The sequence below is a fragment of the Doryrhamphus excisus genome, chromosome 19 (genome assembly GCF_030265055.1).
Source record: "Doryrhamphus excisus isolate RoL2022-K1 chromosome 19, RoL_Dexc_1.0, whole genome shotgun sequence".
Taxonomy (NCBI): domain Eukaryota; kingdom Metazoa; phylum Chordata; class Actinopteri; order Syngnathiformes; family Syngnathidae; genus Doryrhamphus; species Doryrhamphus excisus.
In genome coordinates this window covers 6,914,874-6,942,849 of record NC_080484.1, presented here as the reverse complement: position 1 = coordinate 6,942,849, position 27,976 = coordinate 6,914,874, and the positions used below count along the sequence as shown (strand labels likewise).

Below are 27,976 nucleotides of genomic sequence, written 5' to 3'. Positions count from 1 at the left end.
TGGTCTTTGTTCAGGCCTGCCATGGTTTGGCATCCTGTGTTCGGGCCTGCCATTGCTGTCATTTCTCATGTGGCCTGGCTCACTGTGTCGAGGCCTGCTGCCACTGTCAGACCTGTCATGGTCTACCCTACTTTGTCCGGGTCTGCCACCAAGGTTGGGCTTGCTGTAGTCTGGACTTGCACCACTGTCAGGCCTGTCGTGGTCTGGTCTACTGTTTTCAGGTCTGCTGTTGGTGTCAGGCCTTCTGTCAGGTTCACTGTGAGGCACGCCATGGTCTGGTGTTTTGCTACTGTCAGACCTGCTGTGGCCTGGTACACTGTGTCTAGACTTGCTGTGGTCTGGTCTTTGTTCAGGCCCGCTGTAGTCTGGTTCACTGTGTCCGGGCCTGATTTGGTCTGAATTTGCACCACCGTCAGGACTGTCGTAGACTGGCCTAGTATGTTCGAGCTTGCTGTTGGTGTCAGGCCTTTTGTGGTCTTCACTGTCAGGCAGGTCATGGTCTGGTGCCTTGCCACTGTCAGGCCTGCTGTCGTCTGGCATACTGTATTCAAGCCTGCTGTTGTGGCCTGGTCTTTGTTCAGGCCTGCCATGGTTTGGCCTACTGTGGCCTGGTTTAGTGTGTTCAGGCCAACTGCCACTGTCGGGCCTGCTGTGGCTGTCAGGCCTGTTGTGGTCTGGCCTACTCTGGCCTGGCCTTCCACCGTGGTGTGGCCTGTGTTCAGACTGGCTGCCGCCGTCTGGTCTGCTGTGTTCAGGTCTGCCGTTTGTGTCAGGCCTTCTCTTGTGATCACTGTCAGACAGGCCATGGTCTTGTGTTACGCCACTGTCTGGCCTGCTGTTGCCTGGCTTACTGTGTCCAGGCTTGCCGTGGTCTGGCCTACTGTGTTCAGGTCTGCCGTTGATGTCAGGACTTCTCTTTTGATCACTGTCAGGCTCTTGTGTTACGCCACTGCCTGGTCTGTTGTGGCCAGGCCTGCCATGGTTTGGCATACTGTGTTCGGGTCTGCCGTTACTGTCATTCCTCCTGTGGCCTGGCTCACTGTGTTGAGGCCTGCTGCCACTGTCAGACCTATCGTAGTCTACCCTACTTTGTCCGGGTCTACCACCAAGGTTGGGCTTGCTGTGGTCTGGCCTGCTGTGTTCAGGCCTTCTGTGATGGTCCTCGTCAGGCCTACCGTGACCTAACTTACTGTGTCCTGGCCTAATGTGGCCTGTTACACTGTGTCTAGACTTGCTTTGGTCTGGTTTTTCTTCGAGCTTGCCATGGTTTGTCCTTCTGTGTCCAGGCCTGCTGCCACTGTCGGATTTTTCAAAGTCTTTCATAGGCTTACTCTGTTCGGGCCTGATATTTCCATCAGGCCTCCCGTCGTGGTCACTGTCGGGCAGGCCGTGGTCTGTTCCACTGCTGTTGGGCCTACTGTGTTCAGGTTTTCCATTGTCAGGCCTTCCATCATGGTCACTGTTGGGCCGGCCGCTACCTTGCTCAGGCCTTCGGTCGTGTCCGCTGCTGGGCTTGTTGTGGTCTGGCCTACTCCATCCAGGCTTGCTGTGGTCTGGTCTTTGGTTTAGCCTGCCACCATGGTCAGGCTTGCCGTTGTCTGGCCTGGCACTGCTGTAGGACCTGTCGTGGTCTGGTCTACTGACTTCAGGTCTACCGTTGGTGTCAGGCCTTCTGTCGAGCTCACTGTGAGGCACGCCATGGTCTGGTGTTCTGCCACTGTCGGGCCTACTGTGGTCTGGCCTATGTTCAGGCCTGCTTCCACTGTCGGGCCTGTCATGGTCTGGCCCACTGTTTTCAGGTCTGCCATTGGTGTCAGGCCTTTGGTCATGCAGACCATGGTCTTGTGTTACGCCACTGCCTGGTCTGTTGTGGCCTGGTCTTTGTTCAGGCCTGCCATGGTTTGGCATCCTGTGTTCGGGCCTGCCGTCATTCCTCATGTGGCCTGGCTCACTGTGTCGAGGCCTGCTGCCACTGTCAGACCTGTCGTGGTCTACCCTACTTTGTCCGGGTCTTCCACCAAGGTTGGGCTTGCTGTGGTCTGGCCTGCTGTGTTCCGGCCTTCCGTCATGGTCACCGTCGGGCCTGCTGTGACCTGGCTTGCTGTGTCCTGGCTTGCTGTGGCCTGGCCTTAATTTGGGCCTACTTTGTTCAGGCCTGCCACCATGGTTGGGCTTGCTGTAGTCTGGACTTGCACCACTGTCAGGCCTGTCGTGGTCTGGTCTACTGTTTTCAGGTCTGCCGTTGGTGTCAGGCCTTCTGTCAGGTTCACTGTGAGGCACGCCATGGTCTGGTGTTTTGCTACTGTCAGACCTGCTGTGGCCTGGTACACTGTGTCTAGAGTTGCTGTGGTCTGGTCTTTGTTTAGGCCCGCTGTAGTCTGGTTCACTGTGTCCAGGCCTGCTGCCACTGTCGAACCGGTCATTTTCTGCCCTACTCTGTCCGAGCCTGCCACTGTAGTCAGGGTTGCTGTTGTCTAGACTGCCACTGCTGTCTGATCTGTTGTGGCCTGGCCTATGTTCTGGCCTGCTTCCACTGTCTGGTCTGTCGTGGTCTGGCCCACTGTTTTCAGGTCTGCTGTTGGTGTCAGGCCTTTGGTCATGCTCACTGTCAGGCAGGCCATGGTCTGGTGTGCCACCACTGTCTGGCTTGTTTTGGTCTGGCATACTGTATTCAAGCCTGCTGTTGTGGCCTGGTCTCTGTTCAGGCCTGCCGTTACTGTCATTCCTCCTGTGGCCTGGCTCACTGTGTTGAGGCCTGCTGCCACTGTCAGACCTGTCGTGGTCTACCCTACTTTGTCCGGGTCTACCACCAAGGTTGGGCTTGCTGTGTTCAGGCCTTCTGTGATGGTCCCCGTCAGGCTTACCGTGACCTAACTTACTGTGTCCAGGCTTACTGTGGCCTGGTACACTGTGTCTAGACTTGCTGTGGTCTGGTTTTTCTTCGGGCTTGCCATGGTTTGTCCTACTGTGTCCAGGCCTGCTGCCACTGTCGGATTTTTCAAAGTCTTTCATAGGCTTACTGTGTTCGGGCCTGATATTTCCATCAGGCCTTCCGTCGAGGTCACTGTCGGGCAGGCCGTGGTCTGTTCCACTGCTGTCGGGCCTACTGTGTTCATGATTTCCATTGTCAGGCCTTCCATCATGGTCACTGTTGGGCCGGCCGCTACCTTGCTCAGGCCTTCGGTCGTGTCCGCTGCTGGGCTTGTTGTGGTCTGGCCTACTCCATCCAGGCTTGCCGTTGTCTGGCCTGGCACTGCTGTGGGATCTGTCGTGGTCTGGTATACTGTGTTCAGGCTGACTGCCACTGTTGGGCCTGTCGTCTGGCCTATTGTTTTTGGGTCTGTCTTTGTCAGGCCTTACATCGTGGTCACCATTTGGCCGGGCATAATCTGGTCTACCACTGCTGCCGGGTCGTCCATGGTCTAGCCTGGCACCATGGTCTCCTTGGCCTAGCTTACTGTGTCCGGGCCTGCCACCATGCTCAGGCTTGCTGTAGTCTGGACTTGCGCCACTGTCAGGCCTACTATAATTGGGTCTGCCGTTGCGGTTGGGCCTGTCGTGGCCTGGCCTCCTGTGTCCGTGCCTGTTGTGGTTTTGACTTCCGGTGCTGTTGGGCCTTCTGTGGTCTTGTTTATTGTGTTCGGGTCTGTCTGTGCTGTCAGGCCTTCCATCATGGTCAGGCCTGCTGTGGCCTGGATTACTGGGTCCAGTGTTGCTGTGGTCTGGTATACTATGTTCCTGCCTGCCACTGCTGTCAGGCTCACTGTGGTCTGGTCTTTGTCCAGGCCTGCCGTGGTTTGGCCTACTGTGTTCAGGCCTTCTGCTGTGGTCACTGTCATGTCGGACATGATCTGGTCTTCCACCACGGCCTGGCTTACTGTGTCCAGGCCTGCTGTGATTTGGCCTGCCACCACCATCAGGCCTTCCGTGTGCTGGTATACTGTGTTCGTGCCTGCCACTGCTGTCAGACTTTCTGTGGTCGGGTCTTTTGCCGGGCCTGCCATGGTGTGGCGTACTAGATTCAGGTCTGCCACTGCTGTCAGGCCTTCCGTCAGGCTTACTGTGCCCGGGCCTGCCGTGGTCAGGCTTACTGTGCCCGGGCCTGCCGTGGTCAGGCTTACTGTGCCCGGGCCTGCCGTGGTCAGGCTTACTGTGCCCGGGCCTGCCGTGGGCAGGCTTACTGTGCCCGGGCCTGCCACCCAAGTTGGGCCTTCGGTGGTCTGGTCTGACAACAGGCCTGCTGTGCTCAGGGATACTGCCGTGCCCGGGTCTGCCACCCTGACTGGCCTGCTTCTGTCCATGATCATGGCTGTGTCCATTCTTGTCACAGAGTTTTCCACCTTGTCTGTGGTTATGACCTTCACAGGGTTTTCGGTCATGCTTGTCATTATGGTCAGGCTTGCGATGTCCAAGCCTACTGTGGTTTTGCAATGGCTTGTGGCTGAGCTTGCCACCATCACAGGGCTGGTTATGTATAGCATCACAGGACTTTCCGCTGTTTCTATGGACAGGCCTGCTGTTTTTTTTCTTGTGTCCGTCATGGCCATGGCTGTGAAAGTCTTTGCTCGGATGCTCATGGCCTGCACAGGGATTTCCACTGTGTACACCATGGCCGTGTCTAGTTTTGTCCTTACAACAGGGTTTGCTGCCATTTCTGTGGCTCGCACAGGATTTACCACCATGTTCGTGTCCATGTCCAGGCTTATTGCTGTTCCAGGGTTTTCCCCCATGACTGTGGCCTTCAAAGGGCTTTCCGCCCTTGCTGTGTCCATGTCTGACCTTGCCATCGTGGCCGTATCCAAGACATGGTGTTGATGCTATCTGGTTTGTTATTTCTGTAGGGCCAGTATGCAGAATTACGGTGGTTTGAGCTCTTCTAGCAGTTAGTGTTGGCACTAAAGTAGTGCTGGTCAAAGCTGGGGAGAGGGGTGATAGCTCAGAGTTTGTGGTTACTTTTGCAGCAGGACTGGCTGTAGGTTGAGAAAACGTCAAAAAATTATTTGTGCTTGGTGCACAAGGACAAGTTGTTACTGCCATGGTTGGTGCATCACGACTGGTTCTTTGTGGCCTCGTAGGAGTTTGTTGAGAAGGCATTTTCACAGTAGTAGTGGTTCTTGGAGCAAGACTGGTTACTCGCATGGTAATTTGTTGAGTAGGTGTCGTCACAAGGGGAGTTGAGGTGCTTGGTAAATTAGGATGCTTCAGTATCGCCATGGTCGAAGATTCAAAAGAAGTTGTGGTGCTAAGAAAATCAGGACTGGTTGTTACTGGCTTGGTGGTGGTGAATTCATAAGAGGTTGTGCTTGGTACATGAGGATTACTAGTTGCTGGTGTAGCTTCAGAAGGGGTTGTGCGTGCTACATCAGGACCGGTAGTTATTGCTGTGGCAGGTCTTGTCTCAAGAGGAGATGTGCTTGAGAAATCAAGAATGGTTGCCGATTCAGAAGATGTTTTTGGTCCATCAAGACTGATTGTTACTAGCATGGTAGAGGTTGATTCAGAATGTGTTGTATTTGGCCTATCAGGACTGGGTGTATGTTCAGGAGGCGTTACTGGCTTAATAATAGTTGGTTCTGAAGGTGTCACAAGTGTTTTAGTGCTTTGTGGAGCAGGAGTGGTTGCCACTTGTGAGGTAGTTGCTAGTTCAGTGCGGGCTGTCACAAGAGTTGTGGTGCTTGGTACAACAGGACTGGTTGTTACTGCTGTGGTGGTCGTTTTAGAAAGGGTTGTCACAAGAGTTGTGCTTGGTACATCAGTAATGGTTTCTCCTGGCAGTGTAGTAGTTTGGGTGTTAGGGGGAGTAGGGCTGTTTGTTACTTGCAAGGGAATTGATTGTGCAGAAGGTGTCATCACAAGAGGAGATGTAGTGCCTGATCCATCAGGACTGGTTGTTTGGGCTGTGGTAGTAGCTGGTTCAAAAGGTGTCACAGGTAGCGTTGTCATACTTGGTGTTTTCGGACTTGTTGCTGGTGTAGTGGTAGTTCGTTCAGCTGGTGGTGTCACAAGAACAATTGTGGGGCTTGGTACATTGTGGCCACTTGTTGTTGACCCAAAGGGGATTATCACAAGACTATTTGTGGCGATTGTTGGGGCAGGGCTGGGTGTTACTTGTGTTGTAGCCGTTTGTTCAGTATGTGTTGTCACAAAAGGAATTGTGGTGCTTGGAACACCGGGATGGGTTGTGACTGGTGTTGGAGTAGTTTGTTCTAAAGGAGTTTGAGTGTGTGGTACATCAGGACCGGTTGTTTTTGACACTGTAGTTTGTTCAAAAGGGGTTGGCATGGTCCCAACTGGTTCAGGTGTTGTGGTCCTCGGTATATCAGGTTTGGGGATTGGTTCAGGTGGGGGCGTCACTGGCATGGTTACAGTTGGTTCTGAAGATGTCATAAGACTTGTGATGCTTGGTACATCAGAACTGATGGTGTTTAACATGAATGTAGTTGATTCAGAAAAAGTTATCACATGAAGAGTTGTGATGCTTGTTGGATCAGGTTCTGTTGTTACTGCCATGGTGGAAGTTGGTTCTGAAGACGTCACAAAAGGAATTGCTTTTGACACACCAGGAATGGTTGCTAGTGGAGTTGAGGTCACTGGTTGGGTACTGCTTATTGGAGCAGCCCTGTTTGTTACTGGCATGCCAGTCAGTTCTGAAGGAGCCAGAAGAGGAGTCCTGGTGCTTGGTGGACTGGTTACTTGGGTGGTAGTTATTGATTCTGAAGGTGTTGTCACAAGATCAGTAGCGGTGCTTGGACTGCTTATTAGTTGCATTGTAGTTGGTTCAGAAGCTGTTGTGGCGCTTGAAACGTCAAAACTGGTTGTTGCTGGCATTGTAGTTGATTGAAAAGGTTTTGTCACAGGAGAAATTGCGGTCTTTCGCACATCAGGACTAGTTGTTTCTAGGATGGTCATTTGTTGGTCAGTTGGTGTTGCAACAGTTGTGCTGGTTGGCACATCAGGATTGATTGTTATTGGTTTTGTTATAGCTGGTTCTGAAGGTGTCACCAATGTGCTTGTTGCAGAAGGACGAGTTACTTGCCTAGTAGTCGTAGTTTCAACTGACACAAGCAAGGTCGTGTCACTTGGTGTATCAGGACTGTTTGTTACTGAGTTTGTTCTTGTTTCAGACTGTGTAGTAACAAGAGCAGCTGTGGTGCTTGGTGGTGCAGAACTCGTTGTTCCTGACATGGTGATCGCTGATTCAGAAGGTATTACAAGAGCAATTGTGGTGCCAAGACCAGTTGCGCTGATTTGTGGTGCAGAACTGGTTGTTACTGGTGGGGTGGCAGTTGGTTCAAAAAGTGCTGTCCCAAGAGGAACTGCGGTGCTTGGTAGATCAGGAGTGGCTGTTGCTAGCACGGTATTTGGTTCTGGAGGGGTTGTTACTGGCGTGGGTCGTACTGGTTCAGACTGTGTAGTCACAAGAGCAGCTGTGGTGCTTGGTGGCGCAGGACTGGTTGTGACTGACTTGGTAGCATTTTGTTCATAAGATGTGATTAGAGCAATCCTCACAAGAGGAGTGGTAATTGGTGAATTCGGACTTGTTAGATGTGTGGTAGTTATAGATTCAGCATCAGTAATTACTGCTGTGGTAGATGATTCAGTACGGGTTGGTCCATGTGTGCTTAGTACATCAGCACTGGTTGTGCCTGGCGTGGGTGTTTGTTCAGAAGGTGCGATCAGAAGGGGAGTTGTGGTGCTTGGTAGCTCAGGACTGTTTTTTACCCCCATGGTAGTTTGTTCAGACAGCGTTGTCAGAAGACCAGTAGTGGTTTTGGGTAGAGTAGAACTTCTTGTTAGTGGTGTGGCCAGATGCTCATAAGGGGTTGTGGCACTTTTTATATCACGACTGGTTGCTACTTGTGTGGTAATAGTTTCTTCTGAATGAGTCTTTAGTGTTCTGGTGCTTGGTGGGGCAGGACTGGTTACCGGCATGGTCGCAGTTAGTTCAATCAGTGTTTTCACAGGGGGAGTTGTTGTGTTGGGTACATCAGCACTGGTTATCACTAATGTGGTAGTTTTTGGTTTAAAGGGTCTTGCCACAAAAGGCGCTGTCGTGCTTGGAGAGTCAAGCCTGGTTCTTGCTGGCATGGTAGTTTGCTCAGAAAGCATTGTAGTGCTTAGTACATCATGATCAGTTGTCATTGGTTCTAAAGGTATGGAGACGAGAGGAATGGTATTTTGTACACCAAGACTGGTTTGGAGCGTGGTAACTGTCGGTTCAGCAGGGGTTGTCACAAGGGGAGTTGTGCTTGGTGCGCCATGACTGCTTGTTACTGGTGGGGTAATTGTAAATGCAAAAGTGGTTGTGCTTTCCATATCACGACTGGTTGTTGGTTCAGGAGGGGTCATGCCTGGTGTGGTAGTAGTTGGTTCTGATGGTGTCACAAGAAGAGTGGTGTGTGGCGGAGCAGGACTCGTTGTTACTGGAGCTCTTGTTGATTCTGAAGAGGTTGCCATAAGACCTGTTCTGCTTGGTTCCTCAGGATTGGTTATTGGTATTGTAGTTTCCGAAGAGGTTGTTATACTTCGCATATCAGGGCTGGTTGTTGGTTCAGGACTGGCCGTTACAGTTGTGGGTCCTGAAGTTGCCATAAGCACAGTGATTTGTGGAGCAAGATTGGTTAATGGTTGCGTGGTAGTTGAGGTTTCTGAAAGGGTTGTCACGAGAGGAGTTGTGGTGTTTGGTCTATCAGGACTGGTTACTGGCGTGGTACTTGTTTGTATAAAAGGTGTTGCTGTTGTGCTTTGAAACTCAAGTTTGGTCGTTACCGCTTTGGTAGTTTCTGAAGAGGTCAGAAGAGTTGCGATTGGTATACCAGTACTGGTTCTTACTGGTGTGATTGTAGTTGCTTCAGAGGGAGTTGTTACAAGGCCAGTCGTGCTACTGTCTGGAGAAAGACTGGTTGCTCTTGGCATTGGAATTGTATGTTCAGCAGGTGTTGTCACAAGTGGAGATGTAGGGCTTTGAAAATCAGAACCGGTTGTTACAGTCTCAGTTTTAGAAAAGGTTGTCACAAGAGTTGTGCTAACTACATCAGTTGTGGTTGTGACTGGTGTGGTCCAAATTGATGCAGAAGTGGTTGTTACAATACCACTTGTGGTGCGTAGTGGAGCAGGACTGGTTGTTTGTGTGGTAATTGCTTTAGGTGATGTCCCAAGAGGAGGTGTGGTTCTTGGTGGAGCAGGACTGGTTGTTCCTGCTGAGGTGGCCATTTCAGAAGGGGTTGTCACCAGAGTTGTGCTCAGTATATTAGGACTGGTTGTCACCAGTGTGGTAGTGGTTGATTGAGAGGGTGTTGTCACAAAGCGAGTTGTGGTGGTTGGTACATCAGAAATGGATTGTGCCATTGTAGTTCCCTCAGAAGGACTTGTGGTGTTTGGTATATCAGTATTTGTCACTGGTGTGGACGTACTTGATTCAGAAGGGGTTATTACAAGAGGAGTTCTGGTGCTTGGAAAATCAGGACTGGTTGTTACTGCTGTGGTGGTCGTTTCAGAAGCGGTTGTCACAATAGTTGTGCTTGTTACATCAGTACTCGTTCCTGCCGGTAGGGTAGTTAATGGTCCAGAAGGGGTTGTGCTCCTTGGTATATCAAGACTGCCTGTTACTAGCTTTGCACTTGTTGATTCAGAATCAGTTGTCATAAGACCAGTGGTGGTGCTTGGGGGAGCAGGACGGGATGTTTCTGGCGTGGTCATAGGTGATTTAAAAAGGATTGTCACGGCAGGTTTGGTGGTGCTGGTTAATAGCGTGGTCGTTGAGTAGGAAGTTATCTTCACCAGACCCAATGTCGTACTTGGAGGACTAGTTGTAACTGGTGTGGTAGTTTGTTCAAAAGGAGCTGTAACAAAGATAGTGGTGCTTGGAAAATCAGGACTGGTTGTTACTGCTGTGGTGGTCGATTCAGAAGGGGTTGCCACAAGTGTTGTGCTTGTTACATCAGTACTGGTTTTTACTGGCAGGGTAGTTGCTGGTTCAGAAGGGGTTGTGCTGCTTGGTACATCAACACCAGTTACCATTTTTGTAGTCGATTTAGTAGTTGCTTCAGAAGTGGTTGTCACAAGCGGAGTTGTGGTGCTTGGTACATCAGGACTGGTTATAACCAGTGTGGTAGTGGTTCTTTCAGTAGGTGATGTCTCAAGACCCAGTGTGGTGCTTTGTGGAACACGACTGGTTGTTTGTGGCATGGTAGTGCTTTCAGAAGTGCTTGGTCCATCAGTATTGGTTACTAGCATGGCCGTACTTGCCTCGGAAGGGGTTATCAAAAAATTAGTTGTGCTTGGTGTAGCAGGACTGGTTTCTAGTATGGTAGTTGTTGATTCAGGAGGTGTTGTGGTGTTTGGCAGAGTGGGACTGGTTGTTTCTGGTCTGATAGCCGATTCAGAAGAAGTTATCCCAAGAGGAGCTGTGGTGATTGGTTGAACAGGTTTGGTCGTTACTGGTGTCGTATCTGATTCATAAAGTAATGTTGCAAAATAAGATGTGCTTGGTGGAGCAGGGCTAGTTGTTTCTGGTATGATAGTGGTTGATTCAGAAGGGGTTATTACAAGAGGAGTTGTGGTGCTTGGAAAATCAGGACTGGCTGTTACAGCTGTGCTGGTCATTACCAGTGTGGTACTGGCCTTTTCAGAAGCTGCTATCACAAAACCAGTGGTGCTTGGAAAATCAGGACTGGTTACTGCTGTGGTGGTCGATTCAGAAGGGGTTGCCACAAGTGTTGCGCTTGTTACATCAGTACTGGTTTTTACTGGCAGGGTAGTTGCTGGTTCAGAAGGGGTTGTGCTGCTTGGTACATTAACTTTAGTTACCATTGTTGGCTTAGAAGGAGTTGTCACATGATTAGTTGTAGAGTTTGGTGGAGTAGAGCTTCTGGTTTGTGGTTCGGTAGTTGCTTCAGAAATGCTTGTCACAAGGGGAGTTGTGGTGATTGGCTGAACAGGACTAGTCGTTACGGACCTTGTAGTTGATTCGGAAAGTATTGTCCCAAAAGAGGGTGTGGTGCTTGGTGGAGCAGAACTGGTGTTTTCTGGCATTTTAGTTCCATCACGTCTTGTGGGGCTTGTTACATCAGGGCTGGTTACTGGTGTGGTCATACCTGATTCAGAAGGGGTTATCACAAGAGGCGTTGTGGTCCTTGGTACATCAGTCCTAGTTGCTGCTGGCAAGGTAGTTACCAGTCCTGAAGGGGTTGTGCTGCTTGGTACATCAAGACTGATTGTTAGTAGCTTTGTAGTTCTTGATTTAGAAGGGATTGTCACATGATTAGTTGTAGAGCTGGTTGTTGATTTGGAAGGGGTTGTCACAAGGGGAGTTGTGGAAGCTGGTACATCCTGACTGGTTGTTGGTGGCGTGGTGAAATTTGATGTAGGAAGTGTCAACACAAGACCACTTGTGAGACTTGGCAGAGCGGGACTGGTTGTTTCTGGTATAGTCGCTGATTCAGAAGAAGTTATACCCAGAGGAGTTGTGGTGATTGGCTGAACAGGACTGGTCATTACTGGCATTCTAGTCGATTCAGAAACTAATGTCCCAAAAGAAGTTGCAGTACTTGGTGGAGCAGTTATTACCGACGTATCAAAAAGGGTTGTCAAAAGGGGAGTTGTGGTGATTCGGCCATCAGGACTGGCTGTTTTTGGCATTTTAGTTCCATCAGAAGGGCTTATGGGGCTCGGTGCATCAGGACTGGTTATCACTGTGGTCGTGCTTGACTCAGAAGGTGTTGTCGCAAGACCACTTGTAATACTTGGCAGAGCGGGACTGGTTGTTCCTGGTATGATAGTGGTTGATTCAGAAGGGGTTATTACAAGAAGAGTTGTGGTGCTTGGAAAATCAGGACTGGCTGTTACGGCTGTGGTGATCATTACCAGTGTTTCAGTGGCTGTTTCAGAAGCTGCTGTCACAAAACCAGCGGTGCTTGGAAAATCAGGACTGGTTACTGCTGTGGTGGTCGATTCAGAAGGGGTTGCCACAAGTGTTGCGCTTGTTACATCAGTACTGGTTTTTACTGGCAGGGTAGTTGCTGGTTCAGAAGGGGTTGTGCCGCTTGGTACATTAACTCTAGTTACCATAATTGGTTTAGAAGGGGTTGTCACATGATTAGTTGTAGAGTTTGGTGGAGTAGAGCTTCTGGTTTGTGGTTCGGTAGTTGCTTCAGAAGTGCTTGTCACAAGGGGAGTTGTAGTGATTGGCTGAACGGGACTGGTCGTTACTGACCTTGTAGTTGATTCGGAAAGTAATGTCCCAAAAGAGGGTGTGGTTCTTGGTGGAGCAGAACTGGTGTTTTCTGGCATTTTAGTTCCATCACGTCTTGTGGGGCTTGTTACTGGTGTGGTCATACCTGATTCAGAAGGGGTTATCACAAGAGGAGTTGTGGTCCTTGGTACATCAGACCTAGTTACTACCAGTCCTGAAGGGGTTGTGCTGCTTGGTACATCAAGACTGATTGTTAGTAACTTTGTAGTTCTTGATTTAGAAGGGATTGTCACATGATTAGTTGTAGTTTCAGAAGGGGTTGTCACAAGGGGAGTTGTGGAAGCTGGTACATCCTGACTGGTTGTTGGTGGCGTGGTGAAATTTGATGCAGGAAGTGTCAACACAAGACCACTTGTGAGACTTGGCAAAGCGGGACTGGTTGTTTCTGGTATAGTCGCTGATTCAGAAGAAGTTATACCCAGATGAGTTGTGGTGATTGGCTGAACAGGTGTGGTCATTACTGGCATTCTAGTCGATTCAGAAAGTAATGTCCCAAAAGAAGTTGGAGTACTTGGTGGAGCAGTTATTACCGACGTATCAAAAAGGGTTGTCAAAAGGGGAGTTGTGGTGATTCGGCCATCAGGACTGGCTGTTTTTGGCATTTTAGTTCCATCAGAAGGGCTTATGGGGCTCGGTGCATCAGGACTGGTTATCACTGTGGTCGTGCTTGACTCAGAAGGTGTTGTCACAAGACCACCTGTGATACTTGGCAGAGTGGGACTGGTTGTTTCTGGTATGATAGCCGATTCAGAAGAAGTTATCCCAAGAGGAGCTGTGGTGATTGGTTGAACAGGTCTGGTCGTTACTGGTGTTGTATCTGATTCAGAAAGTAATGTTGCAAAATAAGATGTGCTTGGTGGAGCAGGACTGGTTGTTTCTGGTATGATAGTGGTTGATTCAGAAGCGGTTGTCACAATAGTTGTGCTTGTTACATCAGTACTCGTTCCTGCAGGCAGGGTAGTTACTGGTCCAGAAGTGGTTGTGCTCCTTGGTATATCAAGACTGCCTGTTACTAGCATTGCACTTGTTGATTCAGAATCGGTTGTCGTAAGACCAGTGGTGGTGCTTGGGGGAGCAGGACGGGATGTTTCTGGCGTGGTCATAGGTGATTTAAAAAGGATTGTCACAGCAGGTTTGGTGGTGCTGGTTAATAGCGTGGTCGTTGAGTAGGAAGTTGTCTTCACCAGACCCAATGTTGTACTTGGAGGACTAGTTGTTACTGGTGTGGTAGTTCGTTCAAAAGGAGCTGTCACAAAGATAGTGGTGCTTGGAAAATCAGGACTGGTTGTTACTGCTGTGGTGGTTTGTTCAGAAGGGGTTGCCACAAGAGTTGTGCTTGTTACATCAGTACTGGTTTTTACCAACAGGGTAGTTGCTGGTTCAGAAGGGGTTGTGCTGCTTGGTACATCAACACTAGTTACCCTTTTTGTAGTCGATTTAGTAGTTGCTTCAGAGGTGGTTGTCACAAGGGGAGTTGTGGTGCTTGGTACATCGGGACTGGTTATAACCAGTGTGGTAGTGGTTTCAGAAGGTGTAGTCTCAAGACCCACTGTGGTGCTTTGTGGAGCAGGTCTGGTCTGTGGCATGGTAATGCTTTCAGGGGGGCTTGTGGTGCTTGTTCTATCAGTATTGGTTACTGGCGTGGTCGTATTTGCCTCAGAAGGGGTTATCACAAAACCAGTCGGACGTAGTGTAGCAGGACTGGTCGTTTCTGGTATGGTAGTTGTTGAGACTCTTGGTACATCAGGATCGGTTGTCACTGATCTGGTCGTGGTTAATACAAAAGAGGTGGTCACATAACCACTTGTAGTCCTTGATGTAGCAGGACTGGTTGTTACTTGCATGGTCATTGGTGATTTAAAAAGGATTCTCACAGTGGGTGTCATGGTGCTTTGTGGAGCAGAACTAGTTATTAACGTGGTCGTTGAGTCAGAAGTTGTCTTCACAAGACCCACTGTGGTGCTTGGCGGAGTAGGATGAGTGGTTCCTCGTGTGGTCATCGTCTGTTCAAAAGGAGCTGTCACAAAGGGAGTTATGGTGCTTGATGTATCAGGACTGGTTATTACCAGTGTGGTACTGGCTGTTTCAGAAGGTGCTGTCACAAAACCAGTGGTGCTTGGAAAATCAGGACTGGTTACTGCTGTGGTGGTAAATTCAGAAGGGGTTGTCACAAGAGTTGTGCTTGTTACATCAGTACTGGCCTTTACTGACAGGGTAGTTGCTGGTTCAGAAGGGGTTGTGCTGCTTGGTACATCAACACTAGTTACCACTTTTGTAGTCGTTGATTTAGAAGGGGTTGTCATGTGATTAGTTGTGGAGTTTGGTGGAAGAGAGCTTTTTGTTTTTGGTTCGGTAGTTGCTTCAGAAGTCATTGTCAAAAGGGGAGTTGTGGTGCTTGGTACATCGGGACTGGTTGTAACCAGTGTGGTAGTGGTTTCAGAAGGTGTTGCCTCAAGACCCACTGTGGTGCTTTGTGGAGGAGGACCCGTTTGTGGCATGGTAATGCTTTCAGGAGGGCTTGTGGTGCTTGGTCTATCAGTATTGGTCACTGGCGTGGTCGTACTTGCCTTGGAAGGGGTTATCACAAAACCAATCGTATTTTGTGTAGCAGGGCTGGTTGTTTCTGGTATGGTAGATGATTCATGGGGGGTTGTTGTGGCGCTTGGTACATCAGGACTGGTTGTTGGTGTGGTTGATTCAGAAAGTGTTATCACAAGACCAGTTGGGGTGCTTGGTACATCAGGACTAGTTGCAACCAGTGTGGTAGTGGTTTCAGAAGGTGTTGTCTCAAAACGCACTGTGGTGCTTTGTGGAGCAGGACTGATTTGTGGCATGGTAGTGCTTTCAGGAGTGCTTGTGGTGCTTGTTCTATCAGTATCGGTTACTGATGTGGTCATACTTGATTTAGACGGGGTTGTCACAGTGCTTGGCACGGTCCTACTTGCTATTGGCACGGTAGTTGCTGGTTCTGAAGGCGTTGTGCTGCTTGGTATATCAACACTGCTTGATACTGGCTTTGTAGTTCTTGATTTAGGTGGCATTGTCACATCATTAGTTGTAGAGCTGGTTGTTTGTGGTGCAATCTTTGATTCAGAAGAGGTTGTCACAAGGGGAGTTGTGGCACTTGGAACATCCTGACTGGTTGTTGCCGGTGTGGTCAAAATTGATTTAGAAAGTGTTGCCACAAGAGCAGTTGTAATACTTGGTAGAGCAAGACTGGTTGTTTCTGGTATGGTAGCAGATTTAGAAGAGGTTATCCCAAGACGAGTTGTAGTGCTTGGTGGATCAGGACTGGTTGCTTCCAGTATGGCAATTGTTGATTCAGAAGGGGATGCCAGAAGGGGAGTATTGGGGCTTGGTACATCAGGACTGGTTGCTACTAGTGTGGTAGTGGTTGATTGAGGAAGTGTTGTCACAAGACCCACTGCGGTGCTTTGTGGAGCAGGACTAGTTTGTGGCATTGTTCCTTCAGAAGGGCTGGTTACTGGTGTGTTCGTACTTGATTCAGAAGGGGTTATTACAAGAGGTGCAATAGTGGTGCTTGGAAAATCAGGACTGGTTGTTACGGCTGTGGTGGTCGATTCAGAAGGGGTTGTCACAATAGTTGTGCTTGTTACATCAGTACTGGTTTTTAGTGGCACGGTAGTTGCTGGTTCCGAATGGGCTGTGCTTCTTGGTACATCAATACGAGTTACCATTTTTGTCAGAGTTGATTTAGAAAGGGTTGACATATGATTAGTTGTAGAGCTTGGAGTAGAGCTTTTGGTTTGTGGTTTGGTAGTTGCTTCAGAAGTGGTTGTCACAAGGGGAGTTGTGGTGATTGGTACATCAGTACTAGTTGCAACCAGTGTGGTAGTGGTTTCAGAAGGTGTCTTCTCAAGACCCACTGTGGTGCTTTGTGGAGCAGGACTGGTTGTTTGTGGCATTGTCGTAATTTCAGAAGGGCCTGTGGTGTTTGGTCTATCAGTATTGGTTACTGGTGTGGTCGGACTTGCTTCAGAAGCGGTTAACACAAAACCAGTCATGCTTGATGTAGCAGGGCTGGTTTCTAGTATGGTAGTTGTTTCAGGAGGAGTTGTGGTTCTTGGTGGAGCAGGACTGGTTGTTTGTGGCATTGTAGTTCTTTCAGAAGCGCTTGAGGTGTTTGGTCTATCAATATTGGTTACTGGTGTGTTCATACTTGATTCAGAAGGGGTTATTACAAAAGGAGTAGTGGTGCTTGGAATATCAGGACTGGTTGTTATTGCTGTGGTGGTTGTTTCTGAAGGGATTGTCACAAAACCCGGTACAGTAGTGTTTTTTCCTGGCAGGGTAGTTGCTAGTTCAGAAGGGGTTGTACTGCTTGCTACATCAGGGGTTGTCACGTGATTAATTGTGGACTTTGGTGGAAGAGCGCTTTTTGTTTTTGATTCGGTAGTTGCTTCAGAAGTGGTTGTCACAAGGGGAGTTGTGGTGCTTGGTACATCAGGACTGGTTATAACCAGTGTGGTAGGGTTTTTTTCAGTAGGTGTCGTCTCAAGACCCAGTGGGGTGCTTTGTGGAGCAGGACCTGTTTGTGCCATGGTAGGGGTTGGGGTGTTTAGTCTATCAGTATTGGTTACTGGTGTGGTCGTACTTGCCTCAGAAGGGGTTATCACAAAATCAGTCATTCTTGGTGCAGCAGGACTGGTTTCTAGTATGGTAGTTGATTCAGGATGAATTGTCACAAGACCACTTGTGAGACTGGTTGTTTCTGGTATGATAGTAGTTGATTCAAAAGGGGTTGTCACAAGAGTTGTGCTCGTTACATCAGTACTGGTTATTACTGGCAGGGCAATTGCTGGTCCGGAAGGGGTTGTTCTGCTTGGTACCTCAGTTGATGCCGAAGGCCAAACACCAGTGATGGTGCTTGGCAGAGCAAGACTGGATGATTCTGGCAACAGAGTTGTATGTTCAGAAGATGTCACAAGTGCTGATTTTGTGTTTGGAAAATCAGGACTGGTTGTTTGTGGCATTGTAGTTCCTTCAGAAGGGCTTGTGGGTCTATCAGTTTCTGTCACCGGTGTGGACGTACTCGCTTCAGAAGTGGCTATGACAAGAAGATTTGTGGTGTTTGGAAAATTAGGACTAGTTACTGCTGATGTCACTGTTTCTGAAGGGATTGTGCTGGTTGGAGCATCAAGACTGGTAGTGACTGGCTTTGTAGTTGTTTTAGAAGAGTTTGTAGAACTTGTCATGTGTGGTGCTGTTTTAGTTGATCTAAAAGGGGTTGTCACAAGGGGAGTGATGCTCGGTACACCAGGACTGGTTGTTACTGGTGTGGTCATAGTTGATTTAGACTGTTTTGTCACAAGACCAGTTGTGATGCTTGGCAGAGCAGGACTGATTACAGGAATCTTTTGTTCAGATGGAGTTGTGGTCCTTGGTGAAGGAGGACTGGTCATTTCTGGTATGGTAGTGGTTGTCTCAGAAGAGGTTGTCACAAGGCCAGTTGTGGTGTTTGGTGGCGTAGGACTAGTTTCTGGCATTGTAGTTCCTTCAGGAGGCCTTGTCGTGCTTATACTGGTTACTGGTGTGGTCGTACTTGATTCAAAAGGAGTTATTACAAGAGGTGTGGTCCGAGGAATAGCAGTACTGCTTGTTACTGCTGTGCTTGTTTCAGAAGGGGTTATCACAGGAGTTGTGCTTGGTACATCAGTCCTAGTTACTCCTGTCAGGGTAGTTGCTGTCCCTGAAGGGGTTGTGTTTGCCATCATATTTGATTCAGAAAGTAATGTCCCAAAAGAAGTTGTGGTGCTTGGTGGATCAGTTTTCCCTGGTGTCATATCAGAAAGGGTTGTCACGAGAGGAGTTGTGGTGCTTGGAAAATCAGGACTGGTTGTTACTGCTGTGGTGGTCATTTGAGAAGGGGTTGTCACAAGAGTTGTGCTTGTTCCATAATTACTGGTTGCTACTGGCAGCGTAGTTGCTGGTTCAGAAGGGGTTGCAGTTCTTGGCACATCAAGACTGGTTGTCATTGTGGTAGTGGTTGATTCAGAAAGTGCCGTCACAAGGCCAGTTGTGGTGCTTGGTGGAGCAGGGCTAGTTGTTGTGTTTGGTATATCAATATTTGTCACTGGTGTGGTCGTTCTTGATTCAGAAGGGGTTACCACAAGAGGATATGTGGTGTTTGGAAAATTAGGACTAGTTACTGCTGATGTGGTTGTTTCTGTTGGGGTTGTGCTGCTTGGTACACTGGCAGTGACTGGCTTTGTAGTTGATTTAGAAGGGGTTGTCACAAGGGGAGTACTGATTATTTGTGGTATGATAGTCGTTGATTCAGAAAGGGTCGCCACAAGGGGCGTCGTGGTGCTTGAAACAACAGGACTGGTTACCAGTGTGGTAGTGGTTGATCCAGAGGGTACAAAACCCGTTTGGATGCTTGGTGGAACAGGACTGGTAGTGTGTGGCCTTGTAGTTCCTTCAGAAGGGCTTGAGGTGATTGGTCTATCAGTTTTGGTTACTGCCATGGTAGTACCAGATTCAGAAGGAGTTGTGGTTCTTTGAGTGTCGGGACTGGTTGTTTGTGGCATTGTAGTTCCTTCATAATGGCTTGTACTTGGTGCATCAGGACTGGTTGTTACCAGTGTGGTAGAGGTTGATTCAGAAGGTGATGTCACAAGACCAGTTGTGGTTCTGGCTGAAGCAGGACCAGTTACTGGCGAGATTGCTCTTTCAGAAGGAAATGTTGTGCTAGGTACATCCGCACTGGTTACTATTGGCATGGCGGTAGTTTTATGAAAAGGGGGTGGGCTGCTTGACACAGCAGCAGAAGTTGTTACTAGGTTTAAAGTTGATGACGTAAGGTTTGTGGTACTTGATGTGATGAGACCAATTGTTGTTGTTGTAGCAGGACTGCCTTTTTGCCGCATTGTAGTTTCTTCCAAAGAGCTTGGGGTGCTTAGTCTATCAGCACTGGTTACTGGTGTGGTAGTGGTTGATTCAGATGTCACAATATCAGCTGTAGTGCTTGGTGGAGAAGGACTAGTTCTTGGGGTGGCGGTTTTGGGTGGCATTGTGGTGCTTGGTGCAGCAGGACCAGTTACTGGTGTAGTCATTGATGATTCAAAAGGGGTTTTCACAAGACCAATGGTGGTGCTTTGAAGACCAGAAGTGGTTACTAGAGTGGTCATTTTTTCAGAAGGGGGTGCCATAAGACCTGCTGTGGTGCTTGGGGGAGGAGGACTGGTTGCTACCGGTGTGGTGAGAGCAGGACCATCAGGACTGGTTGTTTTCAGCATTGTCATTCGTTGAGAAGCAGTTGTGGTCCTTGGTACATCAGGATGTGTTTTTACTAGTGTGGTGATAGTTGATTCAGAAGGTGTCACAAGACCAGTTGTGGTGCTTAGTGAAGCCGGACTGGTTGTTACTGGCCTGGTAGCGGTTGAGTAATAAGGTGTTGTCACATGACCAGTTGTGGGGGTTGGTGGCGCAGGCCTGGTTGTTTCTGGTATGGCTGTCGTTGATTCAAAAGGTGATGTCCCAAGACTGTGTGTGCTGTTTGGTACATCACGACTGGTTACTAGCTTTGATTTAGCGGCGGTTGTAACAAGATTATTTGTGGGTGTTTGTGGAGCATGGTCTGTTCCTGCCACGGGAGTTGTAGGATCAGAAGGTGTTGTCTCAAGTGCAGATGTGGTGCTTGGAAACTCAGGACTGGGCGTTACTGCCATTTCAGTTTCTGAAGGGGTTATCACACGAGTCCTGATTGTTACTGGCCTGGTAGAGGTTGAGTAATAAGGTGTTGTCACAAGACCAGTTGTGGGGGTTGGCGGAGAAGGCCTGGTTTTCGGCATGATAGTTGATTCAGAAGATGTCACAAGATCACGTGTGCTGTTTGGTACATCAGGACTGGTTACCAACTTTGTTGATTTAGCAGGAGTTGTCACTAGATTATTTGTGGGGCTTTGTGGAGCATGGTCTGGTCTTCCTGCCATCGGGGTTGTATGATCAGAAGGTGTTGTCTCAAGTGCAGATGTAGTGCTTGGTACATCAGGACTGGTTGTTACTGGCACGGTCATGGTTGACTCAGAAGGGGTTCTACCAAGTGGCGGTGTGGTCCATGCTACATAAGGACTGCTTGTTTGTTGCTTTGTATGTTGAGAAGGGCTTGTGGTGCTCGGTCTGTCAGTACTGGTTGTGGTCGATACAGACGAGGTTGTCCCAAGGCCAGTTGTGGTGTTTGGTGGCGCATGACTGATTATTACGAGGGAAGTATTCGTTCTTTCAGAAGGTGTTGTCACAAGTGGAGTTCCGGTGCTTCGTACGTTAGGACTGGTTCTGACTGGTGGTGTAGTTGTTGGTCCTGAAGGGGTTGTCACAAGGGGACTTGTGGTGCTTGTTTGAAGAAGACTTGTTGGCATGGTCATACTTGTGGCCATCAAAGGTTGACCGGGGCCTTGTGGTGGCAGATTAAATAATGGAGTAGATGTAGTCATGGACAGGCGAGGAGTTGTTGCTTGAATGTTTGTTGGTGTGGTTGAGGCAGAGGTGGTTATGGGCACTGACGTTAGGGTCAGTGGGGTTGGTGGGGTAGTAGCCATCCCCGCCAGGGTAGTGAGACTTTCTAGATCGGGACTGGTTGTTGGTTCAGGAAAAGTTCTTACTGGCGTGGTAGTTCGTTCAGACAAGGTTGGTAAAAGTGGACTTGTGCTGCTCTGTGAAGCAAAACTGGCTGTCACTGGTGTGGTGTAATAAAGAGTTGTGGTGCTTGGTGGAGCAGGACCCTTCGTTACAGGTGTGGTCGTTTGTGTAACAGGAATTGTGGTAAGGGAGGGTGTGGTTAGTCTACTGGTAGAACTGTTTTTTACTGGCATTTTTTCTTCAGAAGGCGTCACAAGGGGAGTTGTGCTTTGTGGAGCAGGACTAGTTCCTGGCAAGGAAGTCATTTCTGGTAGATGGGTTGTGCTTCGTGGACTCCGGCCGTTTGTTACAGGTGTAGCAGTTGATTCAAAAAGGGGTGTCACAAGCGGAGTTGTGGTGCTGGGTACATCAAGAAAAGATGGTACCGATTGGGTAGTTCTTAGTTCAGGAGTTGTGCTTGGTAGATCAGGACTTGTTCCTGGCATGATCGGTTGTGGTTCAGAGGGGCTTGTCACAAAGGTTTTGCTGCTTTGCAGAGCAGGACTGGCTGTGATTGGTGTAGCAGATGTTTGTTTCGACTGTGTTGAGGTGCTATGTACTTTAGGAATGGTTGTTTGTTCAGGATCGCTTGTCAGGGTTGTGATGCTCGGCATATTCTCTTGGTAGATGGTCATAACTGAAAGGGTTCGTTCAGAAAGTCTTGTGGTGGTTGTTTGTTCAGGTGGGGCTGACACCAGAGTTATGGTACTTGGTCCATGATTACTGGTTGTTACTGGTGTTGATTCAGAAGGTATACCATGAAAGATTACCGACGTCATAGTTGTTGGTTCAAAGGGTGATGTCACTGGAGGAATTGTGGTGCTTGATGGAGCAGAACTGGTGGGAAATGTGGCCATGCCGGTTGTGATCGCCAAAGGCTGACCTGGGCCTTCTGACCTGGGAGTTGGGTTTCCGAGGGAAGCAGCACTACTTGTTTGTGGTGTGGGAGTTGGTGGTGCAGATTGTGTTGTCACAAGAGCCATTGTGGTCCCAGGTACATCAGGACTTGTCACTTCTGGTGTGATCATTTTAGTAGACATTACGAGCACTGGAGTTGTGGTGGTCGGACCAGATGTCAAAGTAGGAGTTGTTACAGAAGTGGTGGTTGTGGGACCAGTAGCAGCAGAAGTTGGGGTCCGTGTTGAACCAGAGGTTGTTGGGAGTAAAGCAGGAGTTGCTTGTGTGGAAGTTGAACTACCAACGACCAGATCAAGAGCAGTAGCAGGAGATGTGTTTCTGATTGAAGCAGGTGTGGTTTGAGCAGTATTTGAGTAAGAGGTAGTTTTGGGAGCAGAAGTTGTCATTGTGGTCGGAGCAGGTTCAGAAGGGGTGCCAGTAGAGTCAGGGCCAATATTGCTTGTTTGTGTGGGAGTAAATGTGGTAGATGGCACAACAGAGGCAATTACTGCACCAGAACTGGGCGTTGTGGTTAGAGGAAGAGGTGTCAGCGCCGGAGTCGTAGTGGTAGGTGCAGATCTGCTCAAAGTAGGTGTAGATTTGACCAAAGCATGAATATTTGTTGCCACAGCAGTCGTTGAGGTTGCAGAGGTGGTCTTGGGCACAGGGGTCAGAGCTGAAGTCCACACGACTGGTACAGGACTAGGAGTTCTAGTCGCAGCAAAAGTGTTTATGGTTGAAGCAAGACTACTTTCCGTCACAGAAATAGAAGCCATTGGTGCTGGAGACCTTGCAGCCACTGGGGTGCTTGCAGGCACAATTTGCATTGTGATTGGACACGGTTTAGCAGTGGTGAAACGTGTTGGCATTAGGGGTGGACAGGTGGCAGATGGAGACTCCCTTGTGCTACCAGTTGAGGTTGTTGTGGCACAGGACACCTGAAGAGATGCGTCGCTCGTGCTTGGGAGAGTTGGTGGCAGGCTCGCAGGCATTTGATTACATGGAGTGTCATCTTTTTCGTCTGCAGTATACGGTTCTTTGGGAATGTCGTCATAACCCCACAACTCAAAGATATGTGCATCGCTATAAGAGCCCCGTGTTCCAGTGGTCTTACATGGTGCTGCTTCCAGGTTGGAGGTTTCAACACCGACACCCCCTGGCACCGACATATCAAGTTGCTGCACAGATCTTGGCTGACGTTTGTGTCCACTTTGTGTGATCGTGTTGTTACACGCTGCCAGCATGGTGGACAAGTCCCCAAGAGAGTCCAAATAATTTATTTCCACGCTGGAACCCTGGGGGGGGGGGGGAAAGGAAGACATGAAACCTCATTTCAACCTTCCACAGTATGGATCCCGTTTGACGTTCCCTACCGCATTAGCTACGGTGGAGACCTGCACAAACGCAGCCCCTGCCCTCGCCGTGCTGACCCGAGGCCGGATGACAGCCTTATCTCCGAGATCTTTAATCCTCATCAGTTTGGTCCCAGGGGGCAGTTTGACAAGGATTTGTGTTGCCCCGCATAGGACCAATGGTGGTGCCAGGGGCAGCGCGGTGTCTGGACTCTCGCAGGAAGCCACGCCCATCATGTTCATTTGCAGCAGACTGTCAAAATAATGGACTTCCAACTGGTGATGGTGTCTTCCATTGGACACCTGTTCAGAAAAGTTCCGCAGTTCATCTTCCACAAAAAGCGAGCGCTAGCATAGCGAGTGTACTTCCTATACCTTTCTACACTATGATTTCATACCCTCACCGACAATGACAACTATGTGAACATTTCAGAAAAGTAGTCTGTGTGCAGCTTGGATAATGCCAATCTGCTGTACATGACGTCTGAACGGCTGGTACGTTGAACCGTACCACTTGGTGGGGTCATGTGACGTGTTAGCGTTACGAGGTGTTTGGTGTGAATGGGAAGCAGGTGCTAAATTTGGTGTTAGTCTCCCTCTGGCCGTGTCCACATGGGAAAGACAATACAGTGGAATTGCACTGCGTCAATTTGCAGGTGTAAGCGTAGGACCGGGAGAATGCCGAGTGTGGCGAGTCATGACTCCCGTAATGTTTGGATATGTTGGCTCGTCTTCAAAGCTCACTTCTGGTCACGTGATGGCGACAAGTGGTGGCGGGTCGGTGATGTTACCATTTTTGTCCCACCACCACACATAGCAGTACTTTACCATACAGTACTACACTGTACCATCACCACACATAGCAGTACTTTACCATACAGTACTACACTGTACCATCACCACACATAGCAGTACTTTACCATACAGTACTACACTGTACCATCACCACACATAGCAGTACTTTACCATACAGTACTACACTGTACCACCACCACACATAGGAGTACTTTACCACACAGTACTAGACTGTACCACCACCACACATAGCAGTACTTTACCATACAGTGCTAATCTGTACCACCACCACCACACTTAGCAGTACTTTACCATACAGTACTAGACTGTACCACCACACATAGCAGTACTTTACTATACGGTACTACACTGTACCACCACCACACATAGCAATACTTTACCATACAGTACTACACTATACCACCACACATAGCAGTACTTTACCATACAATACTAGACTGTACCACCACCACACTTAGCAGTACTTTACCATACAGTACTAGACTGTACCACCACCACCACACATAGCAGTACTTTACCATACAGTACTAGACTGTACCACCACCACACATAGCAGTACTTTACCATACAGTACTAGTCTGTACCACCACCACCACACTTAGCAGTACTTTACCACACAGTACAAGACTGTACCACCACACATAGCAGTACTTTACCATACAGTACTAGTCTGTACCACCACCACCACACTTAGCAGTACTTTACCACACAGTACAAGACTGTACCACCACACATAGCAGTACTTTACCACACAGTACTAGACTGTACCACCATACATAGCAGTACTTTACCATACAGTACTACACTGTACCACCACCACACATAGCAGTACTTTACAATACAGGACTAGACAGTACCACCACCACACAGCAGTACTTTACTATACAGTACTAGACTGTACCACCACCACACAGCACTACTTTACCATACAGTACTAGTCTGTACCACCACCACCACACATAGGAGTACTTTACCATACAGTACTAGACTGTACCACCACACATAGCAGTACTTTACCATACAGTACTAGACTGTACCACCACCACACAGCACTACTTTACCATACAGTACTAGTCTGTACCACCACCACACATAGGAGTACTTTACCATACAGTACTAGACTGTACCACCACACATAGCAGTACTTTCCCATACAGTACTAGACTGTACCACCACACAGTACTAGACTGTACCACCACCACACATAGCAGTACTTTACCATACAGTACTAGACTGTACCACCACCACACATAGCAGTACTTTACCATACAGTACTAGACTGTACCACCACCACACATAGCAGTACTTTACCATACAGTACTAGACTGTACCACCACCACACATAGCAGTACTTTACCATACAGTACTAGTCTGTACCACCACCACCACACTTAGCAGTACTTTACCACACAGTACTAGACTGTACCACCATACATAGCAGTACTTTACCATACAGTACTACACTGTACCACCACCACACATAGCAGTACTTTACAATACAGGACTAGACTGTACCACCACCACACAGCAATACTTTACTATACAGTACTAGACTGTACCACACATAGCAGTACTTTACAATACAGTACTAGACTGTACCACCACCACACAGCACTACTTTACCATACAGTACTAGACTGTACCACCACACATAGCAGTACTTTACCATACAGTACTAGACTGTACCACCACACATAGCAGTACTTTCCCATACAGTACTAGACTGTACCACCACACAGTACTAGACTGTACCACCACCACACATAGCAGTACTTCACCATACAGTACTAGACTGTACCACCACCACACATAGCAGTACTTTACCATACAGTACTAGACTGTACCACCACCACAGAGCAGTACTTTACCATACAGTACTAGACTGTACCACCACCACCACACATAGCAGTACTTTACCATACAGTACTAGACTGTACCACCACCACACATAGCAGTACTTTACAATACAGGACTAGACTGTACCACCACCACACAGCACTACTTTACCATACAGTACTAGTCTGTACCACCACCACCACACATAGGAGTACTTTACCATACAGTACTAGACTGTACCACCACACATAGCAGTACTTTACCATACAGTACTAGACTGTACCACCACACAGTACTAGACTGTACCACCACCACACATAGCAGTACTTTACCATACAGTACTAGACTGTACCACCACCACAGAGCAGTACTTTACCATACAGTACTAGACTGTACCACCACCACCACACATAGCAGTACTTTACCATACAGTACTAGACTGTACCACCACCACACAGCACTACTTTACCATACAGTACTAGTCTGTACCACCACCACCACACATAGGAGTACTTTACCATACAGTACTAGACTGTACCACCACACATAGCAGTACTTTACCATACAGTACTAGACTGTACCACCACACAGTACTAGACTGTACCACCACCACACATAGCAGTACTTTACCATACAGTACTAGACTGTACCACCACCACAGAGCAGTACTTTACCATACAGTACTAGACTGTACCACCACCACCACACATAGCAGTACTTTACCATACAGTACTAGACTGTACCACCACCTCACATAGCAGTACTTTGCCATACAGTACTAGACTGTACCACCACCACCACACATAGCAGTACTTTACCATACAGTACTACACTGTACCACCACATAGCAGTACTTTACCATACAGTACTACACTGTACCACCACATAGCAGTACTTTACCATACAGTACTAGATTCGTTGCTAAACAGAAAGTGAGATGACATTGTGACAGGAAATGGCCAATTGAAGACGAGCAAAGTCCAAGATGTGGTGGTTGACGCAGACGTACCACAGAGGCCCCGGGCCGCAATTTGAAAACCACCCACTTTCCCAGTAACATGAATCCCAGCCTTTTGATGAGGTACCTGCTCCCACGTTTGATTGACAACAGTGTGACGAGCGGGTTGACGTACCGAAGCGTCCAGGTGGCAGCTGTCGTACGGCATCTTGAGCAGCAGCCAGGGACCGAACCTCCGAACCGATGCGGCGCAGGCGTCGGGCAGCGCCATCAGCCTGCTCCCGTCTGCGGACAAGCAGAACCGCACGTCAACACGCCAACACGCGCGCGAGCACGCCGAACCCACTCACCTGGAAGGCGGGCTTTGGAGTGCCTGATGAGGGACAAACCGACGCAAAGCGCCGTGTCACTGCAGCGGAACCGCGGCCGACCCGAATCCAACGTACCCGCGCGTCCCGACACTGAAGCAGAACACAGACCTTCCAAGCTGACTGCGCTCTGGACCACAAGTTTCCGGTGGGCTTACCTGCCATGAACTTCCACACGGGGACCGGGAAGAATCCTGGGTCCGGACCTCCATTCGCGCCCTCGTCGGTGCCGGTGTCGGCCTTGTTGAGGCGCGCTAGAGTCACCGCGGTGACCCAAAACCAAACCACAATCCAATCGGGAGGCCCCGACATGGTCCGGTCCGGTCCGGTCCAATTGGTTCGGGTCCAAAACGGTGCTTTGCTGACAAGAACCGCCAAAACAAAAGAAAAACGCTAAAGGAAAAAAAAGGCCCATGCCGGCCAAGCACACCTGGGACTTATCAACTAATCTCTCTGCTGATTGGCTCGTCACAACCGGAAGTTGACATTAACTTCAAGTGGCCGCAATTATCCTGGCTTTGTCAGCCTTATACAGTATTAAAAGTATGAAAGCAAGTAGAGATGATTTATTATTGGAAATACATACATAGATAGATACATAGTCTGGTACAGTAGGTGGTGGTATGCACATTTTTTTAAAGTCATGGATGCAACCCGCCATTAAACCAAAAGAAGAAGAAAACGTGCAACAATCACCACTGTGATTGACAGACATGACATAAGTCGATAGCACAGCCATCTTGTAAAGAATACGGCAGATGGAAATCAACTTAGTGGGGGCTTTGTTCCACCAGATGCCGGAAGTGAAGAAAGCCGTCCCCCAGCTAGCTAGCTAGCATTCCTTTCTTTGTTATTT

At 48.7% G+C, this 27,976-nt stretch overlaps 1 protein-coding gene across 1 annotated transcript; it reads right to left on the bottom strand.

The window, feature by feature from the left end:
- Positions 1-1,416: 1,416 nt before the first annotated feature.
- LOC131106752 (mucin-17) lies at positions 1,417-27,528 on the bottom strand. Its single transcript, XM_058056130.1, is given in 6 exon segments — positions 1,417-1,829; positions 1,831-23,085; positions 23,164-23,445; positions 26,928-27,037; positions 27,103-27,213; positions 27,279-27,528. Coding segments are annotated over 6 exon segments (22,176 nt in total). The 5' UTR covers positions 27,433-27,528; the 3' UTR covers positions 1,417-1,565.
- Between the last annotated feature and the right edge of the window lie 448 nt (positions 27,529-27,976).